Here is a 27,719-nt window from a genome sequence, read left to right as displayed (position 1 = left end):
GATGGGCTCCTCTGCCCCACAAATAGTGGGGCTGTGAGTGGGGCAGCAGGTACTGAGTGTTGGACTCTTGCTCTTTCAGAGGCCAGTGACTTATGAGGAGGTGGCTGTTATTTCACCAGGGAAGAGTGGGCTCTGCTGGACCCTGCTCAGAGAGCCCTCTGCAGAGACGTCATGCAGGAGACGTGACCTTGCTGGGTAAGGATTCCAATCTCCTTCCTCCTTGGTAGGGAAATTAAGAGATAAGGTTCATGCCAGCCCGCAATGCTACCTCTGCTCCGGCCTGTTTCAGCATCACCCCAATATGCCACAGAGGACCCTCCCTTCCCCCCCACTGCAGAACACTTTGGGAACAGAGCACAGGAGCAGTATTGCACAGTGTCAAATAGCCTGTGTTTGCTCAAGTGAAACTGGGGGTTAGGTCCGGCATAATGAACAGAAGGTTCCTACCCCTGCCCTTCTCTACAAACACTGAGCCTACTCCCCCCAAACCAGAATGTGCTTGGGGTGTGAGAGGCAGGCTGCTGGAGTCAGGGCTGCTGGTCCAGGGTTACTTCTCACACAGACACTCAGGGTATGGCTACACTTGCAGCTGTACAGCGCTGGGAGTTAAACCTGCCTTCGTACAGCTGAGTAGGGAAAGCGCTGCAGTCTGTCCACACGGACAGCTGACAGCACACTGGTGTGGCCACATTTGCAGCGGCATTGGGAGCGGTGCATTATGGGCAGCTATCCCAGCATTCAAGTGGCTGCAATGTGCTTTTCAAAAGGGGGGTGGGTGGAGTGTGAGAGGGAGCGTGGTGGGAGAGAGAGTGGGGTTTTGGACTGCTGAGAGTGTCAGCACCCTGCCTTGCAAGTTCCGACCCCCTCCCTCCTCCACCCCTCTCTCACTGAAAGCAAACAGCAGCTGTTTGTTTTTTTCTCACAGACCAGATAAGCAGCTTCCCTCCAACCCCCTTCCCTCCTCCCCCGCGCTGCCTCTCTCTTCAAGCAAACATTAGCTGTGGGCGTTCCAAAGAGCCCCTGCCTCCCTCGACTCATTCACAGCAAACAGGAGCTGTTTGGTTTTTTGACAAGCAGCTCCCGGAGCCCGGAGTTCACAACAAAACAAAGAGAGGCATCACAACAAAACAAGGAGAGGAACCTTCACTTAAAAGGATTATGGGGAGTTTCTGGAGGTCAATCACTGCGTAATAAGGTTACTCCCTGTTTACACTGGAGCGGCAGCGTCTCAGCCACTCCGCAGCAGCTGTTATTCCTCTCGGGGAGGCGGAGTACCTGCAGCGCTGTAGCCATGGAGATGCAGCGCTGCATGTGCCTTGCCAGTGTGGACGGGGAGTGAGTTACAGCGCTGTGGGCGGCTTTATTGCACTATAACTCGCAAGTGTAGCCAAGGCCTGAGTGCCCGTTCTCAAGAAACTGACCAAACGCTTCACTGAGGCTACTTAGGATGAAACACATTGAGATACAAGTGCATGGCCAATATTCATAACTTCAAATACAAAAATGATACACACATACAGGCAGCATAATCATAACCAGCAAACTACAACCTTTCCGTAGACACCCCACTGGGCCTCCCCTGTACAAGACCTGGTGCAGCCATAGGCCCCTGGTTGCAGCGGTGATCTATACGGTCACAGTTCATGTCAGTAACGTCACAGTGGGCACGTCCGAGGGGGCTGGTCTGGAAGCGGGAGGGGGCAGGAAAGCCACAAGGTGGAGGAAGGGAGGGGGACAGGGTGTGATAAATCTGCCGAGATTTGTTTACTGTGGTGCCTAGATCCCAGCACCAGCCCCCTATGGTTTGTGGGTGGGAATTCCCTAACTAGTCAAGCAGGAAACACCCCCCCCCCCCGTATGGGGCTAGGGAAACTTACCAGACTTCAGTACTGGAGCCTGAACCTACTAGCCAGAGGCAGCTGTGAGATCTAAAGGGGCACCCACCAGTGAGGCCAGGGGAGACACCCCATCCCCTCCCATCCGGCTGCTGGCAATGAGGAGGGTGTTGCCATTCACACCAGGGAGCTGTCCCTGGACCCTGCTGCGGGCTCCATCTCCTGTCCCAGCCTCTGGCTAGTAGGTGAGTGAGGAATGGGAAGACTCCTGCCCCCTCTCTCTGCTGGGAGGAGTGGGGGTGCTCTTTGTCTTCCCTCCCCTTGATGCTTCCTGGCTGCTGTCCTGTGATGGGGTATGGGTGGAACTATGCTGCCTGCCTGCCTCCCACAGCTTCCAAGTGATTGGCCCCTCCCCTATGAGCAGTGGGGTTGTCAGTAGGCAGCAGGTACTGAGTGAGGGGCTCTTGCTCTTTCAGGGGCCAATGGCCTTCGAGGAGGTGGCTGTGTATTTCACCGAAGAAGAGTTGGCTCTGCTGGACCCCGCTCAGAGAGCTGTCCACAGAGATGTCATGAAGGAGAACTATGAGAACATGACCTCGCTGGGTAAGGATTCCTGTCCCCTCGGTTATTAGAAGGAGAAGGAAGAGTTGAGGTTCACAAGACCCCACAATGCGACCTCTACTCTGCCCTGTTTCATTAACACTCCAACAGGCAAATGTGACATACTAGCACTTTGCCGCCGCCGCCCCCCCCCCCCCCCCGCCACACAACACTCAGGAACAGGATAACACAAAGCCCAACACCTTCTCTTTGCTAAGGCAAAACTTGGTTAGGTCCAGTGCAGGGAACAGAAGCTACCTGCGCTTGGCCTGCACTCAAACACTGAGTCTGCTGCTCACTATCCATCTCAGACTTTCCTAATGTCACCACCCCTTTACCCTCGCACTCAGGATTCCTTCACTTACCTCATTGAGTATTGGAGGCCATTAGCACATATGCCACCAGAATGCTGACAACCCTCGTGACAAGAACACACCCTTGTGCACCTTCATTGACACAACCTACAACACTAAGCACTGACATGAGGAATACCTGTTCCTTCGAGATTCACACGCACCTCTCTTCTTATCACAGTCCCAGCTCTGCCAAGTTGCTCCAACTGTTCCCTCCACTGTTCATGTAAAACTACAGCTGACGCAACACAAATAATGGCATGTTCTTAGTCTTCCTTCTATTGATCATTGATCAGTACATTTTAAGGCCAGGAGATACTATTAGGTCATCTAGTCTGACCTTCCATATAATACAAGCCATACACTTTCATCCAGTTACCATTGTAGTGAGCTGAATAGCTTGTGTTTTGATGAAAATATCTTCCAGAAAGGCATCCAGTGTTGAGTTGCAGACTTCAAGAGATGGAAGTGCCAAATTTCCCCGGTTAGTTGGTAAACCGTTGCTCCACCCTTACTGACCTATTCCCAGTGACATTTGCTAGCCCCAAGGTTAGGGAATAGGGGCAGAGCTAAGCTTCCTTTTGCAGGTGTGGTGGGTAGTTCTTCATTTACTGGTTCTCAGATGTTTAACTTTCACCACTCTCCACATACTGGAAGGGCAGAGGCAGCACTAGGCAACCTTAACTGTGCTTTAATGTAGTTTATAGAATCATAGGACTGGAAGGGACCTAGAGAGGTCACCTAGTCCAGTCCCCTACACTCATGGCAGGACTAAGTATTATCTAGACCAGAGGTGGCCAACCTGTGGCTCCGGAGCCACATGCGGCTCTTCAGAAGTTAACATGCGGCTCCTTGTACAGGCACCGACTCTGGGGCTGGAGCTACAGGTGCCAACTTTCCAATGTGCTGGGGGTGCTCACTGCTCAACCCCTGGCTCTGCTACAGGCCCTGCACCCACTCCACTCCTTCCTGCCCCCTCCCCTGAGCCTGCCATGCCCTTTCTCCTCCTCCTGCCCCCCAGAGCCTCCTGCATGCCACAAAACAGCTGATTGGGAGGTGTGGGGAGGGAGGGGGGGCACTGATCCGTTGGTGGGAGGTGCTGGGAGCTTGGGGGAGGAAGCTTATGGGGGTGCTGCTGATGTATTGCTGTGGCTCTTTGGCAATGTACATTGGTAAATTCTGGCTCTTTCTCAGGCTGGTTTAACTGCAATGAATTGACAGCCCTACTTCCTATCCATTCTGACTAACTCCTGGCAGTAGCTCCCTCCCTGCACTTCATTCTGCCTGAGTATTTGGGTGGCAACTGGCTGAAGAATTCATCTCTTCCTCTCTCCCCTTTGGGAAGAGTTTGGGAACTTCAGTCCCTGATTTTTTCATCTCCAGCTGTTCTTCCAGTTTGTTCTCCCCTTTTCCATTCCTGTTTGTGATGGTTTTTCTTTCTGTGTCCCAGCAGGTGCTGGGCTGGTGAGTGAGACCATGGAGCAGAATTCTCAGCAGGAAGATGATGAGGAAGTGGAACCACATGGCACACTATTGCAAAGATGCAAAGGGAGTGTGTCCAGGAGTTGTGATCAGGGAAAAGCCTGTGAGAGTCAGCACATTCCAGAGAGGTGGCAGGGAAACCAGGCAATGCAGAAGGTTGGTTATTCTGTTTATTATCGGAGAACTCAGACTTCTCAAGGAAACCACGGCCCAGCAGAGAATCCCCAGGGGAGAGAGAAATAACACGTGTGTTGAGTGTGGGGCCTGGTCTACCCTACGAGTTTATATCGAATTTAGCAGCGTTAAATCGCATTAACCCTGCACCCGTCCACACAACGAAGCCCTTTGTATCGATATAAAGGGCTCTTAATATCGATATCTGTACTCCTCCCCGACGAGGGGAGTAGCGCTGAAATCGGTATTGCCATTTCGAATTAGGGTTAGTGTGGCTGCAATTCGACAGTATTGGCCTCCGGGCGCTATCCTACAGTGCACCATTGTGACCGCTCTGGACAGCAATCTGAACTCGGATGCACTGGCCAGGTAGACAGGAAAAGCCCCACGAACTTTTGAATTTCATTTCCTGTTGCCCAGCATGGAGCGCCGATCAGCACAGGTGACCATGCAGTCCTGGAATCAAACAAGAGCTCCAGCATGGACCGTACGGGAGATACTGAAGCTGATCTCTGTATGGGGAGATGAATCTATTCTATCAGAACTCCGTTCCAAAAGACAAAATGCCAAAGCATTTGAAAAAATCTCCAAAGCTATGATAGACAGAGGCCACAATAGAGACTGAACACAGTGCTGCGTGAAACTTAAGGAACTGAGACGAGCGTAACGGAAAGACAAAGAATCAAATGGCCGCCCATGGAGGGAGGGGGGGGGACTGAGGATTCGAGCTATCCCACAGTTCCCGCACTCTCCAAAAACTATTTGCATTCTTGGCTGAGCTCCCGAAGCCTGAAGGGTCAAAAACTTTGTCATGCGTGGTTCAGGGTATATGTCGTCAGCCTCTCCCCTTCCGTGAAAGAAAAGAGAGGCAAATCGTTTCTCACCTTTTTTCAATGTCACCGGATGCTGCTGGCAGACGCGGTGCTGCAGCGCTACACAGCAGCATCCCCTTCCCTTCCCCGATGGCAGACAGTGCAATATGACTGTTATCCATCATCATCATCCTGTGAGTGCTCCTGGCTGGCCTCGCTGAGGTTGGCCGGGGGCGCCTGGGCAAAAATGGGAATGACTTCCGGTCATTCTGTTCTTTAAGCTTTGTCTAATGGAGATTCAGTCCTGCCTGGAATATCATAGCAGCTGGAGGCTGCCTTTTCCCCCCACACTTTTATCTCTGCTTTTATATCAGGATAGTGAACTCAAGCTAGCTAACTCCATGGCAAATCCTGGTGCATTCAAGATCCAGGTACATTTCACCTTCATGTACCTAGTTAAAGTCACTCCTGGTTCACCCTCCCTGGAGCTGATGGACATTCCTATTGGAGGACACCCACCTCCATGACATAGCACAAAGGAGGTGATGAAAAAGAGTGTGGGACTCATCCCAAGGAAAGGTGAGCTGCAAAAGTGAAAAGCAAACAACTCAGGTGAGGGAGTTGAGACATCACAGTGACAAATGGTGCCTCAAAGTTCAGTATGTGGGAATTAGCAAAAGGAAAACAAAATCTAGACAAGGTTTTTATGGTCTTTAACTCCCTTGCAGCTTCTCGGATGACAAATAAGGGCTGAGCTCTGACAGAACTGTTTCCCACACCCGGAGCATCCATAGGGTTTCTCCCTTGTGTGAATCCTCTGATGATTACTAAGGATTGAGAGCCGAGCAAAGGTTTTTCCGCATTCACAGCATTCATCGGGTCGCTCCCTGTGTTGATTCTCTGATGTCTAATAAGGTTTGAGAGCCTACTGAACTACAGCTAGGGGTGACCATGGGGTCTGAGCTGGGGCAGCAGCAGCAAGGGGGCAATGAGGGGAACTTGTCACTTGGGAAAAATGAAACTGCAAAATCTCTCTGTGCTGCAGCAAAAGCCTCTCGTTTATCCCTTAAACCCCCTGCATGTAACTCTCCACCCCTACCCTGGCGCTCAGAAACCCGCTCACTCCTGTGCACATTTTTAATTTTTCTTGGCTTTCTACAAACATTTTCCCCATCAAAATGAACAAAGACATTTAAAATGAGAAAACAAAACCAAAGAAACCCCCACCAGTCTCCCCACCGCACATGGCTTGGGTCTGAATTTTTTTTCTGAAATTTTAAGGCAATAAAACTGACTTCTATTGGCCAGATAACAAATGTCATTCTCCCATGCTGCACCTAAGCCTTGTCTACAGAGGTGCAAATCCGCTTCGGTGATGGAACTCCTCAGTTTCAGCGACATGATAAAACCACTTTGATGGGAGTCGTAAGGGTTTTTATGCAAAAGTTTTGTCACCAAAGTGCTAGTGTAGACACTGTGCTTTATTTTAGTGCTCTGGTTGGCCTCTGGGAGGCGTCTCTCAATGCCTGTCCTGACCCCTGTAGTCAGCAGTTTCAACTCCGCTGCCCTGCAGCCGGGTAAACACCTTCCGCCCCTCCCCCTTTAAAGGTCCAGGAATTTTTGAAATTCCCCTTCCTGTTTGCTCAGCATGGAGTAGTCTCATCCCATCTTCCCAGCTGACCATTGGGGCTCCACACAGCAAATGCTGTCCTGCTTGGAGCACTGCAGAACTGCTTGATCTGATCAGTATCAGTTGCTCTGACTCCCCCCTGCACCCAGCCACTGGCTCGCAGAACCACCCCAAATCCTCCAGCAGCCACCCTGGCAAGGCCTGGCCTAGCAGGCTGGGCAGTGGGTGTCCAGCTCCCCAGCTTCCTCCACCAGGGACCCACAGCCTCTGAGGTTGCAGGAGGCACCCTGGCCCTGGGGCGGACACGCCTGGAATTGCTAGGACCCTCTATGCCCAGCTGCTGGCCCATAGAGCCACCCCAAATCCTCTAACAGTCCCCCAGGTGAGGCCTGGCCTGGCCGGCCTGGATAGCAGGTGTGCAGCCTCCTCCATGGGGGGCCCACAACCCCCAAAACTGCAGGACTGGGGTTGACCTGGTGGCTGAATGGGGACTTAGAAAAATTTCTTGCGCGACAATCAGGGACTGGCCCCTCATGCCTAGCCGAGCCTGACAGGTGCCGTGTCCAGTGTGAGTGGTCATGAATTATTATAATCCTTACAAGATTCCCATGGAAGGTGGGGGGTATATAGTTTGAATAACAGATCGGTCAAGAGAAAGGAAAGTCTGCACATGAGGGACAGAACTTCATGCAACAGTGGTTTTATTTATTCTCTCCCATGCTAACAAAGGTATTAATAATATCTAGGGAATACAATAGAGCCCTTTGACTAAAAAGCCTGGCAGTTCTTCCTTGTTGGTTTTCTGGCATGCCCAGGCTGAAAGGACTTTCGCATTGATCTTCAGCCATTTCCCTCTTGCTCCTAGAGGAAACCATAGTATTTGACTTCATTGGCCCCAGTCAGTTCTTTAATCTGATTTGTCATTGTTTTAAAATGCCTCACATTCTCAGCAGTGTGTAAGTGAGGTTCTTCATAAATCACCCATTTCAATTCACGGGCTTCCCGCTTCAGTGTATCACAGTTTATGTCTTCGTATGCAGGTACCCTGGACTGCAGGACATTGTCCTAAAATGTGAGCTAACGATTCGTAAGAGGCAGAGCAGTGCCTGCAATTCACAGTTTGATTATGCTTGCCACGTCCTAGGTATTCTATGGTGGGATGCATCTTTGATCTGAGTTTGAGGGCTGTCAGAAATTGATGTTCTGAGAACCCACAATGAAATTTCAACCAAGCATTGCTGATTGAATCATCATAAAAGTGTTCAACTCCACTGCCTTAGCATGGTAGATTTTTCCACTGGGATAATTCTGCATCTCTCCTGTGTGTGTGTGTGTGTATAAAAAATGTATTATTAGGAGCCAGTTTCTCCCACTCGTTGAGAAGTTCCAAGACATGATGTGGTAGTCTGTAGTCAAAGACTGGGTGTGTTATCACAGTTATCTCTTCCTCATTCCTCACTGGCAGCCACCCAGAGATTTTGAAATTCTTCTTCTATATTGCTTGCCAATGCAATACACTGAATTATTTTATCTTCCAAATATGCAATTCTGTGTAACCACCTTGCCTGAATAGAAGGGACGAAACAAGCGAGTTTCATCACTCCCAGTCCACCATCTCTGGATCTGGCATAAATGAAGCTATTACAGGTGTCTGTTGGTAGATGGAGCTACTGATTCACAGCATTCCTAATGTTGTCATCCAGGGAAGATAGTAAGGTCTTTTTACAATTGGTGTACTCAGCTAGATAAATGATCCTCGGTACTGTAAATGTGTTTAGCATAATCCATTTTTGTGAAGGTCTTAGTGGGACTTTATTAATTATTCTTTCAAGCCAAGTGTCAAGCTTTTCTGATGATGCCGGTTTGGAAAACCCAATCCATGGGTGAACCTTAAGTACCAGGTATTTCTCAGACTCACCCGGTATGATCATATTCAGCCCATCCTTGTTGATTTTCCAGGCTTCACAGTTATTGACAGTAAATGAGTCATCAGTTGGGCTCAGGAAGAATCCGTAGCATTTCTTAGCTTTGTCAAAGTTAGAATCAAGACTCACAATTTGTCAGACCACTCTGTTTTTATTAGCGCAGCGCTCCGCCAATAACACTTAGATAATGTGAGTGGCCATGCAAGACCCAAACAGTCTTATTTATACAGATGATAAAAGAGCGGGAATCAAACAAAGGGACAAAGAAAGAAAAACAGCAAAATTCACCTGGGGCATAGCATGCATATCCTACTTCCTTACTAACTCCTACCGATCTAAGGCTAATGCTTCACCAATTGCCCTTAAACAGTGCAATTGTTCTATGTTAATGTCTGTATTCCTGACACCTGGACTCCAGCATTCCAGCGATTTTCCTTAAAGGTACAGACAGCATTTCTTTAATCCTATCTATTTTTGTAATATAATTAATTCTACTTTCACAGCTTGCACTTTGAGACCAGACCAGACAGCCTGCAGAAGGCTTCTAGTATTTCGATGTTTGCATTCATACCTTCTCAAGTGTCACTTAGCATGACTAGATCCTCTGCAAAGACAAGTGTTGTAATCTTTTGTGTCCCATATGGGAATCCCAGACCAGCCTTCTCTAATGCTGAGATTAGAGGATCTAGTGCGAAATTGAATAGCAGTGGTGACATAGGGTCTCCTTGTTGTATGCCAGTTTTTATTTCAATGGCTGGGCTGAACTCCTTCCCTACTTCCATGCGGGTATGGATGTTCTTATAGGAGTCACAAATTATGTCAACAATGTGCTGATCCAGGCCCCTTTCCGTAGTACTCACATAATATGGTCGTGGGATACTGAGACACGTTTTGTCTATGAACACAACTCCTAGTGGCTTTTTGTTCTTTTGGCTTGCTTTGTTATGGTATGGAGAATGTTGAGGTTCTCCGAGCAGCCTGGTGCAGCGATAAATCCTCTTTGATGTGCATTTAATGGGCATGCTTTTGTCAATCTGTTCATTAGTATTCTTGGGAAAAGCCGTAGCACTGTAGACCCATCCGATGGTAAGAGGCTTCCAATTTCCCAGATCTTTCAGCACCTCGGAGTCTTCTGTTTTCAGGATCAATAGGGAACGGCATTATTTTATACCATCAGGTATTAAACCTGTAATCAACTATGTGTTGAATAGTCCAACCAGCATGTGGCCTTCAAGGTCTAAGTCCCTCAAACTGACCTTGTCAGGTCCTGGAGCTGAGTTCCTGTTCATCTCTCATGTTCTTAATGATTTCTTTACACAAAATTAAGATGTTGAAAGCAGAGTTGTCGGCAGTAGCATGAGATCTGAACTGGCCTAGTCCTTCAAAGGGTGTTTGGGTCTCCCATTTGTCCTTGTATACCTGGAGGACTTCTGCAAGCAGGATCAAGGATGATAGAGGCGAGCTTGCATCTGTCATTTTCAAATAGATATGGGTATCTTTTGTAGGTTCCTTTTTGTGCTGCTCCCCTTCTTTTTCATCCAAGCCTTTTTCTTTCCTCTCTTTTTGTTTGTGGCCAGTTTGTTCCATCTATTCTTCGGCTCAGGTGCTTTTTGTTAGGAAGGAAGAGAGGATGTCAATGGAGGTGGATTCAACAAGGGATCTGAAATTGGAGTTTCCAGTCCCCCATGCGTTTATAACTTCCATATCAAACTTTATCTGACCTTGGAGTTTCTGGTCTGTGCCTTGGTTTATTAGGCTTTCATTTATTTTACGCATGTAGGTGTCCTTGAGCCCAGTGATAATATTGGGTTTGTCGGCCATAAAGCATGTTTTTGCTCCAGGTCTTGGGTCAGCTGTCCTCAGTTTGGTTTTTTTATGGAGGCCCAGGAATTGCCATTTTTCACTTATTTATTTATTTAGCAGTTTTGGTTTTAATGTGCTCTGCGATCACAATACTTATGCATCTTTTGCCCTAAAATGTTGTAAAAGTCAATGAGGAGTTGCTCTTCGTCAGCTGTCCAACAACTCTTGTGTTTTCTGCACTGTGAGTTCTGTTTAGGTTGACTGGCTTTGATACGCTCTTCATTTCGTATTGCCGGAGGAGTTACTTTCTTATGTTGAGAGACACCAATTTTGGTGTCAAATCGCTTGGCACATACTTCACAAGCCCAGTCACCTGCTGCTCTTCTGCTGTTCTCCCTTTACATTTAGCAATGTGAGACTGTGGACCTTTGGGTCACTTTTTTTACACAAGGAGCATTGGAATTCCACATCTTTCCCACCATGATTACGCTTAAGGTGGATGCTTGGAGCATTTGATTTGCCAACATGATCTCCACAGAAAGGACATGCTGGATTATCATTAGGCAGCTGTATTAGAATCTTTCCCTGTACTCCATTTACACCTGTTCCTTCTGTCACCTCAACAGTGGAAGTGTTGTGGTTGATATGATCATTGAGGTTATCTTTAATTCCGTTTGTCCCTGCTTTGGAGCCTTCAGCACCAACTTCCTCTTCATAAGCGGTGTTCGTAGAGAGGCCAAGATCTGACAGTCTGTTAGGTTTTAAAGTCTCCTTGGATGCTGTGTTTGACTTCTGTAGTGAGAATTGGGCGGATCCTCTGTGTCTTTCCTATTTTCCATGCCACAGTTTGGCACTTAGTAGCATTGTCCTTGGTATTATCTTGCCAGGTACCTGATGTGGGATCTACCTCCATTTATGGCCTTGATTCTGTGTGTGGCATATCACTGGGGTATCCACTTCCCCGGGCACACACTTGGGGTAGTGGCAAGCTATATTGTGGAATTGAGAGGATTTACCACCCTTTTTACAGACCACTCGAATGGCCTTACTTTTGTGTACCACGTTAATATGCTTAGCCTACTTTCCAAACGTAGCTAAAATCTGTGGAAAATGGGAAAACTAAAACAATCAATGGGATATTCTAAATAAAAAACTCTTTCCATGAACTACTATTTGGTAATGCATTTAAATCCTTAAAACCAGGCTGAAAATTGTCCACATCTAAAGTATTAAAAGCATCATTGGTAAAAACTATAGGTAAAAATGCTAAATCACTTTCAGCCTGGTCCTCACCTAGCGATTCAATTTCATCGACTCCCATTACGTCTTCGACAGGGAGGTCACCTCTCTCAAGCTTGTGATAAATCCACTCACTAAAAATATTTTGTCCATAGGTCCAGCGACCTGAATCACTCCCCTACTATATTTTACACTGCCAGCCGGGGCATCAAAGCCGGCAGTGGGGGGGTTTACCTGGTCAGCGCCAATCCGGTATGTAAATTACTTTTTTATCCATAACTAAAAGATATAACCCTTCAGAGGGGATGCTATCCCTTACTGGGGAGAATAACCCTTACCAGGGGATTCAACCTGTATCTGGAGGAGGCTACCCTTGCCAGGGGAAAATACCCTTACGAGGGAGCAGATTTTCTTGGGGCTGGGGATTTGTGCTCTGCAATCCGCCTGGCTAGCCAAGATGGTTAACGACTCTCACCACGAGGAGGTGGCAGTAGGACTTACCATCCAGAGGCTTTCCTCACTGAGGGGTCCCAGCCAGCATAATGCTAGCGCTAACGGGAGTGCGGAAGGGGCTCGGATCTTGGCAGAGATTGCCCCATCGGCCCCTTATCCACTTCTCCAGATTCTCAATCCACCACAACCCTCAGGTATTCATAAGTCTCCGGGCTCGACATCTGGGAGGGTCCAGAGACGCATGGATAGTCACGGAGAGAGTCATAGTCATAGTTACTCCCACCATTTACCTTCACTGATGAAGCCTTTGGCTATTTCTGTACAGGCGCGACTACCTGCCCTTTCCTGTTTACTATAAGCGGCCAGTCTGCATTCGCATCCACATCCAGTAGTTTAAAAAATCAACTAATAATTTAAAATAGAATTTAATCCATTTATTAAATATTTATTCTATGCATTTAAAACCATTCTATAAAAGGACCGATAGTAAATAGCAATGGAGATAAAGGTACTAAAACCTATAATCCAAAGTTTAAAACGTGGAAACAGAATAGCGAAAATTTAGTTTTAGTAAGATACACAGAATGGGAACTCCGGGATCTTTACCGGTCACTGAACAGAGCCATCATGTCGACTGTGGAATATAAAACAAGTCTAAGGATGACTCTCTTTGCAAACGGACGCCATCAGACTGAGCCACGAGGCGTGCTGCAGGATAGCCCCTCCCCACCAAAAAGCAATGCCGTGACCCGGATTCGAACCGAGGTTGCTGCGGCCACGGCGCAGAGTACTAACCACTATACGATCACGGCCAGGTGCTGGAGGTGCAGGCTAGCAGCCCAGCGGAAAATGCTCAGCTCTGCGCTCTCGGGGCGGCCACCTACCTCGCCGGCGGCCACAGGTCTTTCTCAAGTCTCCCCATTACAGTCACAGGTCAAATGCTGAGCAAAGGAAAAAAGAGAGGAAGCCAATCCCATGCCTCTCCCTTTTTCTGTCTTCCTCCACCCCTGGACCAAGTCCCTCCCCGTTTGTCTGGGCCATTGTCCTCATGGCCCTGGCCAGCCTATTTCCCTTTGCCGCTCTGAAACGTGCCCCCACGTGCAGGCCCCGGGGGAGGCTTTGGCTAGGGCGAGCGTGTCCTTGCGAGGTAACTGTCTCTCTGGAGGTGAAAGTCATCAGTGCGGGGTGCGAAGGGAAGTGGCCGTCGAAAGAGAATGCAAGGCATGTGACGGGCAGGCCAGGGATTTCTTTGTCCCCCCTTCAAAAGGGTTCACCCTCCCCATCGGGGAATCGAACCACGGTCTCCCGCGTGACAGGCGGGGATACTCACCACTATACTAACGAGGAAAGGGGCATAATGAGCGGCCCCAGCTCCCACAAACCAGCTATGGTCAGCGTACACCTACACCGTCGCATGGGCCCCAGCAGGCAACAACATCCCTGGCCCTCTTGTGCTTCCCAAAGGCTTTGGCCACAGCAACAGCCCTGGCCCTCCTCATCTGCTCTTGCCCAGCAGGATGCCTTTTCGGGCCTACACAGCTCCTCACACAACACCCGCCTGGGACCTTGCCCTCCCCTACCAGCTCAGCAGCACCTTTTTTCCTCTCAAAACCTCCTCTTGCCACCCTCCCCCTTCCACACTTCACACTCACCTCATCACAAACTCACCCACGGCCCCTTTGGCTTCTCAAGCGCCTCTGAAGGGACGCAGCTTCCCTGGCACGCAGATCCTTCCCTTCAACGCTCACTGGATGGACGATCGAAACACAGCCCTTTCCAGGAGGGAATGCGCTGCTTTTGGACCCTGGCGCCCAGCAAGAAGTCCTGGGACTCTTTTTCTGACCGATGGACCCCACTGACTTGCCTTTACCAAGCAGAAACTGAGGACCGGCTGATGGCTCTCTTTGCAAACGGACGCCATCAGACTGAGCCACAAGGCGTGCTGCAGGATAGCCCCTCCCCACCAAAAAGCAATGCGGTTACCCAGATTCGAACCGAGGTTGCTGCGGCCACGGCGCACAGTACTAACCACTATAAGATCACGGCCAGGCACTGGAGGTGCAGGCTAGCAACCCAGCGGAAAATACTCAGCTCTGCGCTCTTGGGGCGGCCACCTACCTCGCCGGCCACAGGTCTTTCTCAAGTCTCCCCATTACAGTCACAGGTCAAATGCTGAGCAAAGGAAAAAAGAGAGGAAGCCAATCCCATGCCTGTCCCTTTTTCTGTCTTCCTCCACCCCTGGACCAAGTGCCTCCCCGTTTGTCTGGGCCATTGTCCTCATGGCCCTGGCCAGCCTATTTCCCTTTGCCGCTCTGAAACGTGCCCCCACGTGCAGGTCCCGGGGGAGGCTTTGGCTAGGGCGAGCGTGTCCTTGCGAGGTAACTATCTCTCTGGAGGTGAAAGTCATCAGTGCGGGTGCGAAGGAAGTGGCCGTCGAAAGAGAATGCAAGGCATGTGGCGGGCAGGCCAGGGATTTCTTGGTCCCCCTTCAAAGGGGTCACCCTCCCGTCGGGAATCGACCCCGGTCTCCCGCATGACAGGCAGGGATACTCACCACTATACTAACGAGGAAAGGGGCATGATGAGCTGCCCCAGCTCCCACAGACCAGCTATGGTCAGCGTACACCTACACCGTCACATGGGCCCCAGCAGGCAACAACACCCCTGGCCCTCTTGTGCTTCCCAAAGGCTTTGGCCGCAGCAACAGCCCTGGCCCTCCTCACCTGCCCTTGCCCAGCAGGATGCCTTTTCGGGCCTACACAGCTCCTCACACAACACCCGCCTGGGACCTTGCCCTCCCCTACCAGCTCAGCAGCACCTTTTTTCCTCTCAAAACCTCCTCTTGCCACCCTCCCCCTTCCACACTTCACACTCACCTCATCACAAACTCACCCACGGCCCCTTTGGCTTCTCAAGCGCCTCTGGAGGGACGCAGCTTCCCAGGCACGCAGAGCCTTCCCTTCAACGCTCACTGGACGGACATTCGAAACACAGCCCTTTCCAGGAGGGAATGCGCTGCTTTTGGACCCTGGCGCCCAGCAAGAAGTCCTGGGACTCTTTTTCTGACCGATGGACCCCACTAACTTGCCTTTACCAAGCAGAAACTGAGGACCGGCTGATGGCTCTCTTTGCAAACGGACGCCATCAGACTGAGCCACGAGGCGTGCTGCAGGATAGCCCCTCCCCACCAAAAAGCAATGCCGTGACCCGGATTCGAACTGAGGTTGCTGCGGCCACGGCGCAGAGTACTAACCACTATACGATCACGGCCAGGTGCTGGGGGTGCAGGCTAGCAGCCCAACGGAAAATGCTCAGCTCTGCGCTCTCGGGGCGGCCACCTACCTCGCCGGCGGCCACAGGTCTTTCTCAAGTCTCCCCATTACAGTCACAGGTCAAATGCTGAGCAAAGGAAAAAAGAGAGGAAGCCAATCCCATGCCTGTCCCATTTTCTGTCTTCCTCCACCCCTGGACCAAGTCCCTCCCCGTTTGTCTTTGCCATTGTCCTCATGGCCCTGGCCAGCCTATTTCCCTTTGCCGCTCTGAAACGTGCCCCCACGTGCAGGCCCCGGGGGAGGCTTTGGCTAGGGCGAGCGTGTCCTTTCGAGGTAACTGTCTCTCTGGAGGTGAAAGTCATCAGTGCGGGGTGCGAAGGGAAGTGGCCGTCGAAAGAGAATGCAAGGCATGTGGCGCGCAGGCCAGGGATTTCTTTGTCCCCCCTTCAAAAGGGGTCACCCTCCCCGTCGTGGAATCAAACCCCGGTCTCCCGCATGACAGGCAGGGATACTCACCACTATACTAACGAGGAAAGGGGCATGATGAGTGACCCCAGCTCCCACAGACCAGCTATGGTCAGCGTACACCTACTCCGTCGCATGGGCCCCAGCAGGCAACAACACCCCTGGCCTTCTTGTGCTTCCCAAAGGCTTTGGCCGCAGGAACAGCCTGGCCCTCCTCACCTGCCCTTGCCCAGCAGGACGCCTTTTCGGGCCTACACAGCTCCTCACACAACACCCGCCTGGGACCTTGCCCTCCCCTACCAGCTCAGCAGCGCCTTTCTTCCTCTCAAAACCTCCTCTTGCCACCCTCCCCCTTCCACACTTCACACTCACCTCATCACAAACTCACCCACGGCCCCTTTGGCTTCTCAAGCGCCTCTGAAGGGACGCAGCTTCCCTGGCACGCCGATCCTTCCCTTCAACGCTCACTGGACGGACATTCGAAACACAGCCCTTTCCAGGAGGGAATGCGCGGCTTTTGGACCCTGGTGCCCAGCAAGAAGTCCTGGGACTCTTTTTCTGACCGATGGACCCCACTGACTTGCCTTTACCAAGCAGAAACTGAGGACCGGCTGATGGCTCTCTTTGCAAACGGACGCCATCAGACTGAGCCACGAGGCGTGCTGCAGGATAGCCCCTCCCCACCAAAAAGCAATGCCGTGACCCGGATTCGAACCGAGGTTGCTGCGGCCACGGCACAGAGTACTAACCACTATACGATCACGGCCAGGTGCTGGAGGTGCAGGCTAGCAGCCCAGCGGAAAATGCTCAGCTCTGCGCTCTCGGGGCGGCCACCTACCTCGCCGGCGGCCACAGGTCTTTCTCAAGTCTCCCCATTACAGTCACAGGTCAAATGCTGAGCAAAGGAAAAAAGAGAGGAAGCCAATCCCATGCCTGTCCCATTTTCTGTCTTCCTCCACCACTGGACCAAGTCCCTCCCCGTTTGTCTGGGCCATTGTCCTCATGGCCCTGGCCAGCCTATTTCCCTTTGCCGCTCTGAAACGTGCCCCCACGTGCAGGCCCCGGGGGAGGCTTTGGCTAGGGCGAGCGTGTCCTTGCGAGGTAACTGTCTCTCTGGAGGTGAAAGTCATCAGTGCGGGGTGCGAAGGGAAGTGGCCGTCGAAAGAGAATGCAAGGCATGTGGTGGGCAGGCCAGGGATTTCTTTGTCCCGCCTTCAAAAGGGGTCACCCTCCCCGTCGGGGAATCGAACCCTGGTCTCCCGCGTGACAGGCGGGGATATTCACCACTATACTAACGAGGAAAGGGGCACGATGAGCGGCCCCAGCTCCCACAGACCAGCTATGGTCAGCGTACACCTACTCCGTCGCATGGGCCCCAGCAGGCAACAACACCCCTGGCCTTCTTGTGCTTCCCAAAGGCTTTGGCCGCAGCAACAGCCCTGGCCCTCCTCACCTGCCCTTGCCCAGCAGGATGCCTTTTCAGGCCTACACAGCTCCTCACACAACACCCACCTGGGACCTTGCCCTCCCCTACCAGCTCAGCAGCGCCTTTCTTCCTCTCAAAACCTCCTCTTGCCACCCTCCCCCTTCCACACTTCACACTCACCTCATCACAAACTCACCCACGGCCCCTTTGGCTTCTCAAGCGCCTCTGAAGGGACGCAGCTTCCCTGGCACGCCGATCCTTCCCTTCAACGCTCACTGGACGGACATTCGAAACACAGCCCTTTCCAGGAGGGAATGCGCGGCTTTTGGACCCTGGTGCCCAGCAAGAAGTCCTGCGACTCTTTTTCTGACCGATGGACCCCACTGACTTGCCTTTACCAAGCAGAAACTGAGGACCGGCTGATGGCTCTCTTTGCAAACGGACGCCATCAGACTGAGCCACGAGGCGTGCTGCAGGATAGCCCCTCCCCACCAAAAAGCAATGCCGTGACCCGGATTCGAACCGAGGTTGCTGCGGCCACGGCGCAGAGTACTAACCACTATACGATCACGGCCAGGTGCTGGAGGTGCAGGCTAGCAGCCCAGCGGAAAATGCTCAGCTCTGCGCTCTCGGGGCGGCCACCTACCTCGCCGGCGGCCACAGGTCTTTCTCAAGTCTCCCCATTACAGTCACAGGTCAAATGCTGAGCAAAGGAAAAAAGAGAGGAAGCCAATCCCATGCCTGTCCCTTTTTCTGTCTTCCTCCACCCCTGGACCAAGTGCCTCCCCGTTTGTCTGGGCCATTGTCCTCATGGCCCTGGCCAGCCTATTTCCCTTTGCCGCTCTGAAACGTGCCCCCACGTGCAGGCCCCGGGGGAGGCTTTGGCTAGGGCGAGCGTGTCCTTGCGAGGTAACTGTCTCTCTGGAGGTGAAAGTCATCAGTGCGGGGTGCGAAGGGAAGTGGCCGTCGAAAGAGAATGCAAGGCATGTGGCGGGCAGGCCAGGGATTTCTTTGTCCCCCCTTCAAAGGTCATCCTCCCCGTCGGGGAATCGAACCCTGGTCTCCCGCGTGACAGGCGGGGATATTCACCACTATACTAACGAGGAAAGGGGCACGATGAGCGGCCCCAGCTCCCACAGACCAGCTATGGTCAGCGTACACCTACTCCGTCGCATGGGCCCCAGCAGGCAACAACACCCCTGGCCTTCTTGTGCTTCCCAAAGGCTTTGGCCGCAGCAACAGCCCTGGCCCTCCTCACCTGCCCTTGCCCAGCAGGACGCCTTTTCAGGCCTACACAGCTCCTCACACAACACCCGCCTGGGACCTTGCCCTCCCCTACCGCTCAGCAGCACTTTTTTTCCTCTCAAAACCTCCTCTTGCCACCCTCCCTCTTCCACACTTCACACTCACCTCATCACAAACTCACCCACGGCCCCTTTGGCTTCTCAAGCGCCTCTGAAGGGACGCAGCTTCCCAGGCACGCAGATCCTTCCCTTCAACGCTCACTGGACGGACATTCGAAACACAGCCCTTTCCAGGAGGGAATGCGCTGCCTTTGGACCCTGGCGCCCAGCAAGAAGTCCTGGTAATCTTTTTCTGACCGATGGACCCCACTGACTTGCCTTTACCAAGCAGAAACTGAGGACCGGCTGATGGCTCTCTTTGCAAACGGACGCCATCAGACTGAGCCACGAGGCGTGCTGCAGGATAGCCCCTCCCCACCAAAATGCAATGCCGTGACCCGGCTTCGAACCGAGGTTGCTGCGGCCACGGCGCAGAGTACTAACCACTATACGATCACGGCCAGGCGCTAGAGGTGCAGGCTAACAGCCCAGTGGAAAATGCTCAGCTCTGCGCTCTCGGGGCGGCCACCTACCTCGCCGGCGGCCACAGGTCTTTCTCAAGTCTCCCCATTACAGTCACAGGTCAAATGCTGAGCAAAGGAAAAAAGAGAGGAAGCCAATCCCATGCCTGTCCCTTTTTCTGTCTTCCTCCACCCCTGGACCAAGTGCCTCCCCGTTTGTCTGGGCCATTGTCCTCATGGCCCTGGCCAGCCTATTTCCCTTTGCCGCTCTGAAACGTGCCCCCACGTGCAGGCCCCGGGGGAGGCTTTGGCTAGGGCGAGCGTGTCCTTGCGAGGTAACTGTCTCTCTGGAGGTGAAAGTCATCAGTGCGGGGTGAGAAGGGAAGTGGCCGTCGAAAGAGAATTCAAGGCATGTGGCGGGCAGGCCAGGGATTTCTTTGTCCCGCCTTCAAAAGGGGTCATCCTCCCCGTCGGGGACTCGAACCCCGGTCTCCCGCACGACAGGCAGGGATACTCACCACTATACTAACGAGGAAAGGGGCGTGATGAGCGGCCCCAGCTCCCACAGACCAGCTATGGTCAGCGTACACCTACACCGTCGCATGGGCCCCAGCAGGCAACAACACCCCTGGCCCTCTTGTGCTTCCCAAAGGCTTTGGCCGCAGCAACAGCCCTGGCCCTCCTCACCTGCCCTTGCCCAGCAGGACGCGTTTTCGGGCCTACACAGCTCCTCACACAACACCCGCCTGGGACCTTGCCCTCCCCTACCAGCTCAGCAGCACCTTTTTTCCTCTCAAAACCTCCTCTTGCCACCCTCCCCCTTCCACACTTCACACTCACCTCATCACAAACTCACCCACGGCCCCTTTGGCTTCTCAAGCGCCTCTGGAGGGACGCAGCTTCCCAGGCACGCAGATCCTTCCCTTCAACGCTCACTGGACGGACATTCGAAACACAGCCCTTTCCAGGAGGGAATGCGCTGCTTTTGGACCCTGGCGCCCAGCAAGAAGTCCTGGGACTCTTTTTCTGACCGATGGACCCCACTGACTTGCCTTTACCAAGCAGAAACTGAGGACCGGCTGATGGCTCTCTTTGCAAACGGACGCCATCAGACTGAGCCACGAGGCGTGCTGCAGGATAGCCCCTCCCCACCAAAAAGCAATGCCGTGACCAGGATTCGAACCGAGGTTGCTGCGGCCACGGCGCAGAGTACTAACCACTATACGATCACAGCCAGGTGCTGGAGGTGCAGGCTAGCAGCCCAGCGGAAAATGCTCAGCTCTGCGCTCTCGGGGCGGCCACCTACCTCGCCGGCGGCCACAGGTCTTTCTCAAGTCTCCCCATTACAGTCACAGGTCAAATGCTGAGCAAAGGAAAAAAGAGAGGAAGCCAATCCCATGCCTGTCCCTTTTTCTGTCTTCCTCCACCCCTGGACCAAGTGCCTCCCCGTTTGTCTGGGCCATTGTCCTCATGGCCCTGGCCAGCCTATTTCCCTTTGCCGCTCTGAAACGTGCCCCCACGTGCAGGCCCCGGGGGAGGCTTTGGCTAGGGCGAGCGTGTCCTTGCGAGGTAACTGTCTCTCTGGAGGTGAAAGTCATCAGTGCGGGGTGCGAAGGGAAGTGGCCGTCGAAAGAGAATACAAGGCATGTGGCGGGCAGGCCAGGGATTTCTTTGTCCCCCCTTCAAAAGGGGTCACCCTCCCCGTCGGGGAATCGAACCCTGGTCTCCCGTGTGACAGGCGGGGATATTCACCACTATACTAACGAGGAAAGGGGCACGATGAGCGGCCCCAGCTCCCACACACCAGCTATGGTCAGCGTACACCTACTCCGTCGCATGGGCCCCAGCAGGCAACAACACCCCTGGCCTTCTTGTGCTTCCCAAAGGCTTTGGCCGCAGCAACAGCCCTGGCCCTCCTCACCTGCCCTTGCCCAGCAGGACGCCTTTTCAGGCCTACACAGCTCCTCACACAACACCCGCCTGGGACCTTGCCCTCCCCTACCAGCTCAGCAGCACTTTTTTTCCTCTCAAAACCTCCTCTTGCCACCCTCCCTCTTCCACACTTCACACTCACCTCATCACAAACTCACCCACGGCCCCTTTGGCTTCTCAAGCGCCTCTGAAGGGACGCAGCTTCCCAGGCACGCAGATCCTTCCCTTCAACGCTCACTGGACGGACATTCGAAACACAGCCCTTTCCAGGAGGGAATGCGCTGCTTTTGGACCCTGGCGCCCAGCAAGAAGTCCTGGTAATCTTTTTCTGACCGATGGACCCCACTGACTTGCCTTTACCAAGCAGAAACTGAGGACCGGCTGATGGCTCTCTTTGCAAACGGACGCCATCAGACTGAGCCACGAGGCGTGCTGCAGGATAGCCCCTCCCCACCAAAAAGCAATGCCGTGACCCGGATTCGAACCGAGGTTGCTGCGGCCACGGCGCAGAGTACTAACCACTATACGATCACGGCCAGGCGCTAGAGGTGCAAGCTAGCAGCCCAACGGAAAATGCTCAGCTCTGCGCTCTCGGGGCGGCCACCTACCTCGCCGGCGGCCACAGGTCTTTCTCAAGTCTCCCCATTACAGTCACAGGTCAAATGCTGAGCAAAGGAAAAAAGAGAGGAAGCCAATCCCATGCCTGTCCCTTTTTCTGTCTTCCTCCACCCCTGGACCAAGTGCCTCCCCGTTTGTCTGGGCCATTGTCCTCATGGCCCTGGCCAGCCTATTTCCCTTTGCCGCTCTGAAACGTGCCCCCACGTGCAGGCCCCGGGGGAGGCTTTGGCTAGGGCGAGCGTGTCCTTGCGAGGTAACTGTCTCTCTGGAGGTGAAAGTCATCAGTGCGGGGTGCGAAGGGAAGTGGCCGTCGAAAGAGAATGCAAGGCATGTGGCGGGCAGGCCAGGGGTTTCTTTGTCCCCCCTTCAAAAGGGGTCACCCTCCCCTTCGCGGAATCAAACCCCGGTCTCCCGCGTGACAGGCGGGGATACTCACCACTATACTAACGAGGAAAGGGGCATGATGAGCGGCCCCAGCTCCCACAGACCAGCTATGGTCAGCGTACACCTACACCGTCGCATGGGCCCCAGCAGGCAACACCACCCCTGGCCCTCTTGTGCTTCCCAAAGGCTTTGGCCGCAGCAACAGCCTGGCCCTCCTCACCTGCCCTTGCCCAGCAGGACGCCTTTTCGGGCCTACACAGCTCCTCACACAACACCCGCCTGGGACCTTGCCCTCCCCTACCAGCTCAGCAGCACCTTTTTTCCTCTCAAAACCTCCTCTTGCCACCCTCCCCCTTCCACACTTCACACTCACCTCATCACAAACTCACCCACGGCCCCTTTGGCTTCTCAAGCGCCTCTGGAGGGACGCAGCTTCCCAGGCACGCAGATCCTTCCCTTCAATGCTCACTGGACGGACATTTGAAACACAGCCCTTTCCAGGAGGGAATGCGCTGCTTTTGGACCCTGGCGCCCAGCAAGAAGTCCTGGGACTCTTTTTCTGACCGATGGACCCCACTGACTTGCCTTTACCAAGCAGAAACTGAGGACCGGCTGATGGCTCTCTTTGCAAACGGACGCCATCAGACTGAGCCACGAGGCGTGCTGCAGGATAGCCCCTCCCCACCAAAAAGCAATGCCGTGACCCGGATTCGAACCGAGGTTGCTGCGGCCACTGCGCAGAGTACTAACCACTATACGATCACGGCCAGGTGCTGGAGGTGCAGGCTAGCAGTCCAGCGGAAAATGCTCAGCTCTGCGCTCTCGGGGCGGCCACCTACCTCGCCGGCGGCCACAGGTCTTTCTCAAGTCTCCCCATTACAGTCACAGGTCAAATGCTGAGCAAAGGAAAAAAGAGAGGAAGCCAATCCCATGCCTGTCCCTTTTTCTGTCTTCCTCCACCCCTGGACCAAGTCCCTCCCCGTTTGTCTGGGCCATTGTCCTCATGGCCCTGGCCAGCCTATTTCCCTTTGCCGCTCTGAAACGTGCCCCCACGTGCAGGCCCCGGGGGAGGCTTTGGCTAGGGCGAGCGTGTCCTTGCGAGGTAACTGTCTCTCTGGAGGTGAAAGTCATCAGTGCGGGGTGCGAAGGGAAGTGGCCGTCGAAAGAGAATGCAAGGCATGTGGCGGGCAGGCCAGGGATTTCTTTGTCCCCCCTTCAAAAGGGTTCCCCCTCCCCGTCGGGGAATCGAACCCCGGTCTCCCGCGTGACAGGCAGGGATACTCACCACTATCCTAATGAGGAAAGGGGCATGATAAGCGGCCCCAGCTCCAACAGACCAGCTATGGTCAGCGTACACCTACACCGTCGCATGGGCCACAGCAGGCAACAACACCCCTGGCCCTCTTGTGCTTCCCAAAGGCTTTGGCCGCAGCAACAGCCTGGCCCTCCTCACCTGCCCTTGCCCAGCAGGACGCCTTTTTGGGCCTACACAGCTCCTCACACAACACCCGCCTGGGACCTTGCCCTCCCCTACCAGCTCAGCAGCACCTTTCTTCCTCTCAAAACCTCCTCTTGCCACCCTCCCCCTTCCACACTTCACACTCACCTCATCACAAACTAACCCACGGCCCCTTTGGCTTCTCAAGCGCCTCTGAAGGGACGCAGCTTCCCTGGCACGCAGATCCCTCCCTTCAACGCTCACTGGACGGACATTCGAAACACAGCCCTTTCCAGGAGGGAATGCGCTGCTTTTGGACCCTGGCGCCCAGCAAGAAGTCCTGGTACTCTTTTTCTGACCGATGGACCCCACTGACTTGCCTTTACCAAGCAGAAACTGAGGACCAGCTGATGGCTCTCTTTGCAAACGGACGCCATCAGACTGAGCCACGAGGCGTGCTGCAGGATAGCCCCTCCCCACCAAAAAGCAATGCCGTGACCCGGATTCGAACCGAGGTTGCTGCGGCCACGGCGCAGAGTAGTAACCACTATACGATCACGGCCAGGTGCTGGAGGTGCAGGCTAGCAGCCCAGCGGAAAATGCTCAGCTCTGCGCTCTCGGGGCGGCCACCTACCTCGCCGGCGGCCACAGGTCTTTCTCAAGTCTCCCCTTTACAGTCACAGGTCAAATGCTGATCAAAGGAAAAAAGACAGGAAGCCAATCCCATGCCTGTCCCTTTTTCTGTCTTCCTCCACCCCTGGACCAATTCCCTCCCCGTTTGTCTGGGCCATTGTCCTCATGGCCCTGGCCAGCCTATTTCCCTTTGCCGCTCTGAAACGTGCCCCCACGTGCAGGCCCCGGGGGAGGCTTTGGCTAGGGCGAGCGTGTCCTTGCGAGGTAACTGTCTCTCTGGAGGTGAAAGTCATCAGTGCGGGGTGCGAAGGGAAGTGGCCGTCGAAAGAGAATGCAAGGCATGTGGCGGGCAGGCCAGGGATTTCTTTGTCCGCCCTTCAAAAGGGGTCACCATCCCCGTCGGGGAATCGAATCCCGGTCTCCCGCGTGATAGGCGGGGATACTCACCACTATACTAACGAGGAAAGGGGCATGATGAGCGGCCCCAGCTCCCACAGACCAGCTATGGTCAGCGTACACCTACACCGTCGCATGGGCCCCAGCAGGCAACAACACCCCTGGCCCTCTTTTGCTTCCCAAAGGCTTTGGCCGCAGCAACAGCCTGGCCCTCCTCACCTGCCCTTGCCCAGCAGGACGCCTTTTCGGGCCTACACAGCTCCTCACACAACACCCGCCTGGGACCTTGCCCTCCCCTACCAGCTCAGCAGCACCTTTTTTCCTCTCAAAACCTCCTCTTGCCACCCTCCCCCTTCCACACTTCACACTCACCTCATCACAAACTCACCCACGGCCCCTTTGGCTTCTCAAGCGCCTCTGAAGGGACGCAGCTTCCCTGGCACGCAGATCCTTCCCTTCAACGCGCACTGGACGGACATTCGAAACACAGCCCTTTCCAGGAGGGAATGCGCTGCTTTTGGACCCTGGCGCCCAGCAAGAAGTCCTGGTACTCTTTTTCTGACCGATGGACCCCACTGACTTGCCTTTACCAAGCAGAAACTGAGGACCGGCTGATGGCTCTCTTTGCAAACGGACGCCATCAGACTGAGCCACGAGGCGTGCTGCAGGATAGCCCCTCCCCACCAAAAAGCAATGCCGTGACCCGGATTCGAACTGAGGTTGCTGCGGCCACGGCGCAGAGTACTAACCCCTATACGATCACGGCCAGGTGCTGGAGGTGCAGGCTAGCAGCCCAGCGGAAAATGCTCAGCTCTGCGCTCTCGGGGCGGCCACCTACCTCGCCGGCGGCCACAGGTCTTTCTCAAGTCTCCCCATTACAGTCACAGGTCAAATGCTGAGCAAAGGAAAAAGGAGAGGAAGCCAATCCCATGCCTGTCCCTTTTTCTGTCTTCCTCCACCCCTGGACCAAGTCCCTTCCCGTTTGTCTGGGCCATTGTCCTCATGGCCCTGGCCAGCCTATTTCCCTTTGCCGCTCTGAAACGTGCCCCCACGTGCAGGCCCCGGGGGAGGCTTTGGCTAGGGCGAGCGTGTCCTTGCGAGGTAACTGTCTCTCTGGAGGTGAAAGTCATCAGTGCGGGGTGCGAAGGGAAGTGGCCGTCGAAAGAGAATGCAAGGCATGTGGCGGGCAGGCCAGGGATTTCTTTGTCCCCCCTTCAAAAGGGGTCACCCTCCCCGTCGGGGAATCGAACCCCGGTCTCCCGCGTGACAGGCGGGGATACTCACCACTATACTAACGAGGAAAGGGGCATAATGAGCAGCCCCAGCTCCCACAAACCAGCTATGGTCAGCGTACACCTACTCCGTCGCATGGGCCCCAGCAGGCAACAACATCCCTGGCCCTCTTCTGCTTCCCAAAGGCTTTGTCCGCAGCAACAGCCCTGGCCCTCCTCACCTGCTCTTGCCCAGCAGGACGCCTTTCCAGGCCTACACAGCTCCTCACACAACACCCGCCTGGGACCTTGCCCTCCCCTACCAGCTCAGCAGCACCTCAGCAGCGGAGCTGCCAGGGCCTTGTGCGCTCAGAGCTCAGCGCCGCCCGCGAGAAGCGGCGCGAGGCCGCGCGGGGTGGGTCCCGCTGCCGGGCGGAGGGACCGAGACCGCAGCAGCGGCGCCGCCTCCCGCCTGGCGAGAAGCCGCAGCACCGGGGGGGGTCACAGGGCCCAAGGCGCTTCCGCGCGCGGCTGTTTCCTGCCGGTCGCGGGGTGACGGGTCCTGCCCGGGGCGGCCGCGGGGTCCCGATGGCAGCGGGGGGCTCTGGCGTCCGCCCGCCCGCGGCGGCTGGGAGCTGCGGGGCCACCTGCACAGGCCGGGGGCTGCGGCTTCTCCTCACCCCCCCCCCCCGGTGACTGGGAGCTCCGGGCTCTGCCTCCGGTGTCTGAGCGCCGGGGGCTCCTCTCCTGCCTGGGGCGGCCGGGAGCTCCCGAGGCTGCGGCGCTGCAGGGTCTGTGAGCAATGACGTGGGCTGCGGGGTCCTCCCGCCATCAGTACCTGTTGAGAAATCCTGGGTCCATCCGCAGCGGCTGGGAGCTCTGGGGTCCACTCGTAGGAGCTGCAGGGTCCATACGCAGTGGGGTGGGGCTGTGGGGGCTCCCCGGCCCCCCATGGCTGCTGGGAGCTCCTGGGTCTGCCTGTGAGAGCTGGGGGGAGATGAGGGGTTTGGGGTGGAGGAGGGGGCTCCAGGCTGCAGGGTGGGGCCGAGGGATTCAGAGTGCAGGCGGGGGCTGTGGGTTGCGGCGGGGGGTGGGGGCCCAGGACGGGGTGATGGCTCTGGGGTGGGGGCAGGGATGATGGGTTCCAGGTGTGGGAGGAAGCTCTGGGCTGGGGCAGGAGGTTGAAGTGCAGAGGGGTGAGGGCTCTGGGTGCAAGAGGGGCTCTGGGTTTGGGGGGGTTCAGGGCTGGGGCAGGGGGTTGGGGTGCAGACTTACCTCGGGCGGCTCCTGGTCAGCGGTGCAGCAGGGGGGACCTACTGCCCACTTCCAGGGCACAGCGCGGTGCCCTAGGACACGTAGAGACCAGCCTGCCTGAGCCCCGCAGCACCGCTGACCGGACTGTATAACCTGGTCACTCCACTGGGAGCTCCAGGGTCCCCCTGTCCCATGCGGTGGCTGGGAGCTCTGGGATCCACTCACAGCAGCTGGGAGCTCTGGGGGCATCCCGCTGCTCACAGTAGCTGGGAGCTGTGGGGTCCATCCGTGGTGGCATGGGCCTGTGGGAGCCCCTTCCGCCACTGGTGGCTGATAGCTGTGAGGCCCCCACTGGTCGACAGCTCCAGTCTTCCTGCCCCAGGGCTGAGGCGGAAAATGTCACTGAGATCTCTGAAAGTCACAAATTCTGGGACCCCCTTTATATAATCTTAGCCTTAATCGTTGTTGACTGTCTCTCTCAATCTAGTGATCTGCTCTAGTGCGGATGGGACAGGGAAGACAGACGCTCACCCCCCAGCACAGGTTTGGGCAGCAATGGCTCTTGGGCTATTTCCTGTGC

The 27,719-nt window shown here is 54.5% G+C and overlaps 1 protein-coding gene and 6 non-coding genes across 9 annotated transcripts; 1 reads left to right on the top strand and 6 right to left on the bottom strand.

Moving 5' to 3' along the window:
* Positions 1-144: 144 nt before the first annotated feature.
* LOC120375451 (zinc finger protein 189-like) lies at positions 145-27,683 on the top strand. 3 transcript variants are annotated; one of them, XM_039496094.1, is made up of 4 exons: positions 145-195; positions 2,312-2,438; positions 4,239-4,426; positions 27,627-27,683. In XM_039496094.1, the coding sequence occupies exons 2-4, from the start codon at positions 2,318-2,320 to the stop codon at positions 27,627-27,629; spliced, it is 312 nt and encodes a 103-aa protein (XP_039352028.1). In that variant the 5' UTR covers positions 145-195; positions 2,312-2,317; the 3' UTR covers positions 27,630-27,683. The 3 variants fall into 3 exon arrangements, with proteins under 3 accessions (XP_039352028.1, XP_039352027.1, XP_039352026.1); XM_039496093.1 differs by lacking the exon at positions 27,627-27,683 and having other exon boundaries at positions 4,242-4,606; XM_039496092.1 differs by lacking the exon at positions 27,627-27,683 and having other exon boundaries at positions 4,239-4,606.
* Positions 13,582-13,653, bottom strand: TRNAD-GUC. The gene has a single exon. It is a non-coding gene; the product is annotated as a tRNA-Asp (tRNA).
* Positions 17,273-17,344, bottom strand: TRNAD-GUC. The gene has a single exon. It is a non-coding gene; the product is annotated as a tRNA-Asp (tRNA).
* Positions 18,504-18,575, bottom strand: TRNAD-GUC. The gene has a single exon. It is a non-coding gene; the product is annotated as a tRNA-Asp (tRNA).
* Positions 19,737-19,808, bottom strand: TRNAD-GUC. The gene has a single exon. It is a non-coding gene; the product is annotated as a tRNA-Asp (tRNA).
* On the bottom strand, positions 24,671-24,742 carry TRNAD-AUC. Its single transcript has one exon. It is a non-coding gene; the product is annotated as a tRNA-Asp (tRNA).
* On the bottom strand, positions 25,904-25,975 carry TRNAD-GUC. The gene has a single exon. It is a non-coding gene; the product is annotated as a tRNA-Asp (tRNA).
* Positions 27,684-27,719: the final 36 nt, after the last annotated feature.

Source organism: Mauremys reevesii, linkage group 12, assembly GCF_016161935.1.
Source record: "Mauremys reevesii isolate NIE-2019 linkage group 12, ASM1616193v1, whole genome shotgun sequence".
Lineage (NCBI taxonomy): Eukaryota > Metazoa > Chordata > Testudines > Geoemydidae > Mauremys > Mauremys reevesii.
The sequence above is the reverse complement of the archived record's forward strand: the minus strand, read 5'-3'. Positions and strand labels throughout refer to the sequence as shown.